The sequence below is a fragment of the Vidua chalybeata genome, chromosome 3, assembly GCF_026979565.1.
Source record: "Vidua chalybeata isolate OUT-0048 chromosome 3, bVidCha1 merged haplotype, whole genome shotgun sequence".
NCBI lineage: Eukaryota > Metazoa > Chordata > Aves > Passeriformes > Viduidae > Vidua > Vidua chalybeata.
In genome coordinates, this window is record NC_071532.1 from 25,810,137 (window position 1) to 25,819,572 (window position 9,436).

The window sequence follows — 9,436 nt, forward strand, 5'->3', positions numbered from 1 at the left end:
CAGGTGATCAGGGACAAGGGCACTAGACCAATTCCAGTGACACTTACCCACTCAGAGGTCTGGTTTTTCTGATCTCGAAGAACTGTGTTCCCGTGTGATTGTATCTGTATTTTGTCTGTTAAAGGAAAGTAACTTGAACAGTCAAGCAATAAAATAACACTGGTGAAAAGGTGAAGTTAAGCTCTGAGTTCTTGTGGAAACACAAAACAGGCAGTAAAAGCCATTGACTCTCAGATATGAAACACGTGGCATGTGAAATAAAGCAAAACTTTTCACTTGTCTTTTTATACAACCTATTATCAGCAGTAAGTGCAGAGTAATGTATTAAGGTTGGCCATCTAAAATTACACTCAAATTCAACATTTGAAGGCTATAAATTCTCTTTTCTACTAGGTCCGGCTCGCTACTAGATTGCAAGTTTGAAAAAAAAGTCTCACACATGGGCAAGAGAAAGCTTTCATAGCCTACCCAAACCAATCAACATAATCCATGGTCTGAAAAAAACTATTTCCTTTAGAAGTCTTAACTCCATCAGCCTCATGGCTCACCTGTGACCTGTCAACCAAAACTATTGCAGGTGCATCCATTCATACTTAGAAAATATAAATCATTCCCTAAAAAATACGATGCTTTTGAAATGAAAACAACCAGCTACGTGCAAGTCAAGGTCATTAGCTAACACTAACAGTAGAAAAGTTCATCACAAATGATGCCAGCAGATAATCTCAGCACCACTTGCCTAGAAGCACAGGCTGCCAAAGAGCAGCATCACCAGAAGCAGCCTATTTCTTGCTCCTTGAGCATTTCTGTTCAAGCAGCAACACAATAAATCAGACCAAGAAAACAATCTGTTCAATGAAAACAAAAACAAAACAAAAAACCCAATTAAATTTTGTAAAAAAAAAAATCACACTGCCTTTATTTTTGATAAGTTACTTTTCCAGTTGAATCTCTTTCCTAACCTATTACCCAAATTATATTCCCATCAGAATGTTCATGCCAGTAAAACTGGTGATAGCAAGGCAGATACCAGGGCACAAGCAGGTGACCCCACGGAAGTAAGAGTTGCTTGAAAGGCATAAATAGCACAGCTGCTGGATGTATAACCATAGCCTAAATAAAAACTCCAGCTCTCACCAGGATGCTCTGAACTGACTTCAGTTAGAGTTCAGAGTTCTCCACAAACAGGGCTTTACTTCCCTCCTGCCTTCAAAAGTAATTCATGAGGCCCTTTCAGGGTGCTCTGCACAAAGCATACATCCTCTTTCAGCCCTCAAAGGAAGCCCAGACACTGCTCCCCAGCCCACTTTGAAGCTTTTCCAAATACAGATCCAAACCCTGTGCCTAAGGCCTGCTCCTGCTACGTAGCAGAATGCAGGATTTCAAAACCACTACAGGGTCAGGTGGGGGATAATGTAATTTTTGGAGCTCTGTCTGACATAGTATCCTCTCTGGCACAATCCCAGTGAGCATGAAGCCTCTTGTCCTGGCCAAGTGGCTGCCATAAAGAAGAGAAATGCACCGTCCCCCTGCAGAGCAGGCAGGCCCCAGCCTCCTTCCCCATGGCAGCTGCTGCAACTCCAGACCCGGCTGCCGCCTTGATCCCAGCTATGGCTCCCCACCAGGCTGACCACGCCTGCTATTTCTGCATGTTCTTCCAGCTGCCTCCCGTATCCTTTCTTACTCCTTACCAGCACTTTACACTCATTCCTCATCCCCCCAGTTTCCCCACACACACATACACAAAAAGGCAGAGTTTAGGAAAAAAGGGAAAGAGAAGAACAGCATCTGGGCCAGTAACCTTCTCTGAAATTATCTGGCAGCAATGGAAAGGCAGGAATTGGGCGTGGGGCAGTGACACACAGGCTAGACAGATGTGTAGATCCCTGATGAATCCCCCAAGCAAGGTGGAACATCTGGAAGGGAGATGCCTTTGGTCAGTTCCTGTGTCACAGGCAAGCCCGCCCACCTTGGGGTCAGGACAGCTGCTTGTGCCTGGTCACCCCAGTGACAAGCACTCCCTGCAGGCTGAGCACACGAGCAATCCTCAGGGAACCCACAGGGGCTGCTAAGGCAGAGGGAGAAAGGGTTTGCCACAACACTGGCTCTCTCTTAGTCACTTTATGATGAGATGCCATATTATTTCTCCAGGCATCATGAGCCGATCATAATATCCTCATACATCAACGTCAAAATAAGCACTTCTATTCCCACCAATGTCACTTCAGTTAAATTTTTCAGTATAATTTAAAGTTAATTACATCTCCCAGAGGACTGCTATGACAAGCTGCTGCTGCTGGTGCTATCACAAATCCCTGGAGGCGTCTCTTTACCCCCAAATGATCCCAAGCCCTCGCAACCAGCTAAAGCTTCAGTAAAGCTCTGTTAATTCACATCAGGCACAAGTCAGCCTTCTTTCCGGAGACCACAGGCTCGAGAAGGATACTGCAGCATCTTCATGTAGGTCTGTATTGCCTGGAGCCATTCTGGGATTGACATGGAGAGCTTGTAGTTTGGCACTGGCGGCACTGAGGGCTGGACACAAGAAAAAAAGAAAGAGGTTAGACAGCCACGGCTCCCCGCAGAGCAGATAAGTGATTTACTGAGCAGTGGCATGTGCTCAGTGCAACACCACGCAGCAGCACAGATGGCTTAAGCCCCACGTGAACTCAAGCATCAGGCAAAGTCATCCTGCTGACCACAGGGGCTGCCCCAGCAGCAGAGCCAGCCCCTCCCTGCACAGAGAGGCCGTGGCAGGCTGATCATCAGAGCTGCCAGCATCCCCCAAATACCACCCTATGCAGGCAGGCAGTCCAGCACAGAAAGCCTATGCTTCCCATTCCCCACCCCCCAGCACAGGGCAGTTTGACTGAGCAGACTCCCAGTACTGATTTTGCTGTTCTCCCTCCCCTAGGAAGCCATTTCAAGTCTAATTTCTGGCCTCCTTTACCACAAGAGAAAGATAGAAGGAGACAAGGATCCTAGCTGCATAATTTCCCATCTGCCGTATGTCTGCATCATGCTTGCTGGGGAGGGAGAGCACAGCACCTAGAAGACCACCTGGGACCCAAATATTGAATGACATTAAGACACTTAAAGATATAGACTGGCAACATAATGGGATTTTTCCAAAATCTCATAAGACATCTGCTTGTGCCTAAGCATTTTAAGAAGGCAGGCCCTCAATCCACATTTAATCCCCACAGTTATTTGGCTCCTGAGCCTGCAGCCATGCAGGAAAGCAGCACAGCCTTGTCCTAAGTCCACTTATTTCAGAGGTGAGGCTGCAAAATATGGGGTCAGCAGATATTAAAGTGGGCAGCATGGCCACTGAATTTAGAAGTTAGAAGTTAGCACAATTCTCACACAGTGGAGAAAGCAGCTTATTTGAATATTAATACAGATTCAAATTCAGGAACCAGCAATTTGGGCAGCTGTGAGAAGGTGCAAAGAAAAGCATCTGTGGGACCATATTGTCATAACCATAGTTGAAAGTTCATAATGTGACATGTGTCACATTAAGGACATGTGTCCTTAATACACTTCAAGTCAGCAATTACTGATAAGAACAGCCAGTTCAGGTGTATGGAGCCATCTCTGGCACAGAGACTTTCCTCTCCAGTTCCCACCTCTGTTAAGATTGCACTTGCTTTCAGAGAATGAGCACCAGTAATCCCAAGGCAACAAAATCCAGAATTTACTACATGCAGCAAGTTACTACAGTGAAACAGTAAATACACCTTGGAGAAAGGGGAGAAAAACACCAAACCAGAGACTCCTACACTACTGGCACACAGAAACATACTGTAAGTGGCAAGCAGATGGCAAGGCTTCCAGCTCGCCTCCGCCATCCCAGTGCTACACGCCGGCACACATGGGCTTTCTCCTCTCACCAGTGGGAGTTATGAGCAAGACTCATTAGTGCTTCTTAATCACAGTTTTCATGCCTAAGCTCTTCATTAGAGGCATTTTTTTGGTTCCACAGGTTGCTTTCTCACCCAGCCCCTTTGAGCTGGATGAACTATTCACCTGTCCCTTCCAGCACAAAGGCAGATCTGGACTCAACACACATTATAAGATTCAAGTTTCAGAAGCAGCAAGGAGCTGACAAAGGGAATTATGGCAGGGCTGTCACACCTTCCTGGGGTAGCCATTTCTGCTCCAATATACTCAGTCCTTTGCTTCAAAGATACAGAAGCTCTAGTGCATGCATTGCACTTACACAACACACCGAGGCAATGGGAGCTGCAGACAGTGTGGGGCCTGGCTGATGCTGCAGAGGTGGGGATTTCATCCTTTTCCCAGCCCTCACCCTGCTGTAGGACCCAGGACAGCATCCCATAGTGACAGCACCAGTGTGAACAGACACAGCCCTTCCTGAAGCCCACAGTGAAACCCCCTGAAAACCCACCCTCACCAGAGGGGACAGGTTCAGACTCCAAATGAGGTGCTCCCCATCTTCAAGGTAGGTGATCACATTATCCAAGGAGGATGAGCATGTCAGATACCAGAGCATAGCCCAGAAAAGAGAACCAGGGTTTTCCCACTGGCTAGAACATATTCCAGTTACCTTAGCAGGCCTGCTGAGCCAGGAGGCCCAAGCCCCTCCAGATGTCAGACAAGAAGGGAGAAGCGTCCATAAGCCTGTGCCCACACAGGGCAGCAGCGCTCTCCTCTCTCCAGTGCAGGGCAGGCAGTACACACACCATGCTGCCAGCCAGGCCAGGCAGGGGGAGCCACACACCACTCCCACTCCTTTCCCTCCCTGATTCCTGCCCCAGCTGCAGGAGGACTAATCCTGGGCACCCACCCAGCATGGAGCAGAAGCCAGGGCTGCACAATACAAGTGAAGTACAGCTTTGTTGTGATTCAGAATGCAGCCCTCCAGCTCCTGGTATACATCCACAGCAGCAAGGAGCAGGCAAGAGGTCATGGATGGCAAGAGGAAATGCAAACACAGCACTACAGACCATGAATTTGTAAAGCAAGTGAAATTCAGAGACAAGTCAGATGAAAAGCCTTGACCTTATATCAGTCTTTCCAAGGAATAGCAGCTCCAGACAGTTGAGCTGCTGCAGTGCAAGACCACATGGCAGAGCTGGAGACTCATCCCGTGGCTGGAAATGCTGTAGTCTCACTTTACCACTGACATCCTGTGTGAAACTCATTTTGGCCGATTCCACTGTCTCACTTAATGACCAGAAAGTCATTTTCTACCAGCTCCCCCTGCAAGCACACTGTTACTCAGCATGGATGAAGCTGACAGGCAAGAGTCCTCAAAGCTGCTGAGAGGTTTAATTTATTACAATCTCCAAGTACCTCCAAGATCACAGAACAGGTAAAGGATTGCACAGCCTTTCCAAACTGTGAGTCTGCACTACTCCCAGAGCTCAAGCTAACAGTCAGAGGGGGGGATCCCACAGGTTCCAAAACTGCCCTTGCAGATAAGCCAGCTTTTTGTAAGGACTCTGCGCTTCCCAAGAGAGACGCAGCCCTGCATCTCTGCAGTTTGCATTTCTTCCAGTAAGGGCAACCTCACAGACACAGTCAGAAGCTACTTACCACCCTGCGTGTATGATTGCTGAGACTAATGCCAAGGTGATTAGAGCAATCAAGTGGAGCTTCTTGGAGAGGGGATGAAAACTCTCTCCCATCAGTAGGGATTAAGAACAGATCAGATGCAGAAATGGAGCAGTTGCACATGCCACTCACTCAGCCTGAACCAACTATCAATGCAAACAGATTACAAATCATCTTCTCACAAGCACAAGTTTCCCTCATCACTCCCAAACAACAGTACCTGGTCTTTTGCAGGGTGACACATACCCAGCAGCACAAGCCAGTTAACATAATTTGTACCACCATTTAAGAAACAAGTCTTCGTTCACATTCCTACTCTGACCCAGAAATTACCGTCACAACTTTGGTAATCCACTACCACTTTGTGGCAAAAGAACCCCAGCTCCTAACCTTCATTTGCTCACCTGAGCTGTGTTGGCCCTAATAAGGACCAGGTAGTCCTCAAACTACTCTCTGACCCCAGAAGTCCCACACTTAGCCAGCAAGAGCTATTTAGTCACAGAGGGGACCAGGTCCTCCAGCCCCCAAAGAAACTAATCACTGTAACAGGGATTTTGCTTCTGGGCAGTACTGGAGGAGTACAACTCCTACAGCACTGGGCACTGATCAACATCATCAAATTATTTGGCCAGGCAGATTTCAAAACATTTTTATTCTGCCCAGCTTACGCACATGCTACAGAGAGCCAGCCCAGAGCTGTGGCACTGAGGAAGAAGCCATGGGCAACGCTCTCTGGGACATTCCCACAGGAATACAGTGTGCAGGCCAGCACACTGGAGCCACTGGTATGTCTCTCACCAGATGCTTTCTCAGTCACTGTGTCACAGTAAAAGTTACGTGCTCTGGAGCTGGGAAGTAAAGGATGAAAGCTTTACCATCTCTTAACACCAAATGGGCTTGCAGGCCATCTAGACTGGCGTAAGCTGGTCAGGCTGCTGAAACAAGTTTTGCCCAGTCCCTGCCCCTTCATTTTCACCTCAAGTGCTTGTGTAAGTACAAGATGAACCACACCAAGGAACCACAAACTCAGCATAACCTGATTATTGTTTAGTTGGATATGCTTCCCCATCCAAAAAAAGGCTGGGTCCAGCACAAGGAGAGCAGAGTGGAGAGAGATTGTCCCTTTTGCACCCGCACTGGACCGAACATTGCAGAAGAGAGATGAAAGGCCTTTTCAGCCTGCAGCTTATTTGACAAGCACCTTCTCAATACAGCCCTACACAATAAGATTTCGACTTCCCTGTGCACAGAATCTCCTCTCTACTCCAAGAAAAGAACAGGCATATGGTTCATGTCAGTATCACTGACAGCTTGGACCATGACAACAGCAGCCCAGCCATCTCACCCCAGCACGCAGAGGGGTATGAACCAACCCAGACTTCAGCGGTCAGCTCACATTAATGCTACTTGATGTGAGGAGTGAATCAATCAAAGTCTGCCAAAGCAGAGAGCGTTAAAGACATTGTGATCAGTAACACAGCAGTGTCGAGAAGCCTTGGAACAACAACAGACATCAACATTTTGTTTGCTGTCTGGAGGAAAAAGACTCGGGTGAGGCAGAGCTATTTGGGGCTTGTACTGAGGAACGTACCAGACAAAAGCATCTGGAGTCTTTCCACATACTGGAAAAGAAATGTCTGAGTTTTAAATCCCTTGTTACATTTGAGGAGCAACGCTGTGTTTAAGGAAACGCCTGTTTCCAAAAGGAAAAGAAAAATCTGCTTTAAATTGCACGAAGTGCTTCACTCACTCTCTGAAGATTTCTTTTAACTCTTGTTTTCTGCTTTATTCTCCCCAAGCTAAAAGGAGTAATTTTCTTCTTGCTTGTTCCCCAGGACACCCACTGCAGCCCATAAGCACCCCGCAGCCTCCGTACCCCGTTCTGGGCGCTTTCGGACAGCAGATGCCCCATCCTTCTCCCCGGTGCCCCGAGAGCATCCTCTGGGCTGCGCTGTCACACCCTCCCACCCGGCCGTGGAGCCTCCCCGGCCGCTCGATGCGCACAGAACGCGGCAGCCGCCGGACCGCCGACCTCGGGCTCGGTGTCACCCGCCCCTCCCGCACGAGGGGACACACGGCGGCTTCGCCTTACCCGAGCCAGGCGGGAGGCGCTCCGGATGGCCGCCGCCACGGCACCGCCGTCGGGGTGCACCCGCTCCACGTGGCCCCACATCCGCTCCCAGGTCTGCCCGTCCATGGGGAAGCCGCTCTTGTTCACCAGGAAGAGCGAGCCGCCGTCCCGCTGCTGCTCCTGCTCCTCCTCCTCCGAGCCCCCGCCGCTCCCGCCACCGCCGCCGCCCGCCGCCCGCGGCTGGGCGCTCCGCGACCGGCCGCCCTCCTTGCCGGCCGCCGCACGCCGGCTGCTCCCGCGGCCGCCGCCGCCGCCCGCCGCGCCCGTCATGGCCCCGCGGCCATGCCCAAGCCCGGGACCACTGCCGGGATGTGCCCCGCGGCCTCGCTGCCGCCCGGCCGCTCTTTATGTGTAGCTGTGTGTGTGTGTGTGTGTGCCTGTGACGGGCGTGCGGAGGAGGCTGGGCGGGGGCGGTCCCTCGCTAGCGACGCCGGCCCGCTCGCTCCGGGAGCCCCGTCCCGACCCCGGTACCGGCCGCGGCCGCGCAGGGGGCGCGCCCCGCGCCGCGCGCCATGCCGCGCGTTACCGCGCGACCGCCCGCCCGCCCGCCCGCGGCGCGCCCCCATTGGCCGCCGCAACAAAGAGGGGCGGGGCCGGCGGGGCGGGGCGGGCCGCCACTGGCGGAGACGCCGCCGGGAGGCGCCACCTGCCGGACAGCTCGGGTCACCGCAACCGGGAGGCGCAGTCCGAGCGCTTTCGCCCGCAGCCGAGTCGAGACGAGCCGAGACGAGCCGAGCCGAGCCGAGCCGAGCCGAGCCGGGTCCAGCCCAGCCCGGCCCGGCTGAACCCAGCAGAGCCGAGCCCGGCCCCTCCGAGCCGAGGCGATCCCCCCAAGCCGAACCCAGCCCAGTCCAGCCCGAGCCCAGCTGTGCGTCCCTGTCCCCACTGCGTGATGGACGCCGGAGGATGAAAGTCCTCCTCGGAGAGAGCCGAGCTGTTCCGTTCTTCCCAGAGCTGGAAGATCCTCTGTTAAGCACTCAGCGGTACTTTGATGGCAGTGAGATCCCGGCCTGAAGGCAAAGCGCTGCCGGGAGAGGCACCAGGCGCTTGTGAGGGGCGGGCAGAGGAGCGCCCCAGGCCCGGGCAGAGACCGCCCTGGCCGTGCTGCCCGCTCCAGCGCCCACTGTGCCTGATGGCTATGGCCACGCTCGAACAGGAATTTTCAGCTTTTCATACCAAGCACAACAGTGTCAGTAATGCATCTCCTAGAGCTGTGAGTGACCCCCCCATCAGATACAAATAGTCTGAAAAACGTTGCTCCCGTCCCCTGCCCATGCGCTCAGATACTGCTGCCGCTCTGATCCCCTGCTCCCAGACAGGAATAAATTTCTGCAGTGCCCTAATCAGCTTCTCGAAGGCTCTCAGGAGCCAGAAGTGTATGTTGAGTTGCTAATCACTCTCCACAGGAGCCAATGTCTCTGTGAGTCCTACCAGTAATCCTCCCTGCTGTCCCCTGGCCACATGGTATGCCAGAATCTCATCAGGGGGTTTAACAGAAGGGAGGACAGAGAAAAGCTGTTCCATCAGCTAAAGCAAATCAAGGGCTTCAGCTTACATGGCTTGCCCAGTGTCAGCTTTCAACCCAGGAGACTTTGGTGTAGGAAACCCCCCGAGCTGAATGTGGGGGCTCTGTGTGTAAATGGCAACACAATTTGGGGGAATGAGGTAAAGGTCAGAGTGGATTTAGAGCTTCTGTGAAGTCTTCACCCTCTCCACTGTGTCCTG

General features: G+C 51.7%; 1 protein-coding gene across 1 annotated transcript in view; it reads right to left on the bottom strand.

The window, feature by feature from the left end:
* VASH2 (vasohibin 2) overlaps nt 1–8,193 on the bottom strand; it is a 34,521-nt gene extending 26,328 nt beyond the window's left edge. Inside the window, exons 1-3 of the mRNA XM_053939252.1 lie at nt 7,673–8,193; nt 2,447–2,535; nt 48–104 (exon numbers count right to left, since the gene is read on the bottom strand). Coding sequence (XP_053795227.1) covers nt 48–104; nt 2,447–2,535; nt 7,673–7,981 — 455 coding nt within the window. The 5' untranslated portion in view covers nt 7,982–8,193. The remainder of the gene's footprint in view (nt 1–47; nt 105–2,446; nt 2,536–7,672) is intronic.
* Between the last annotated feature and the right edge of the window lie 1,243 nt (nt 8,194–9,436).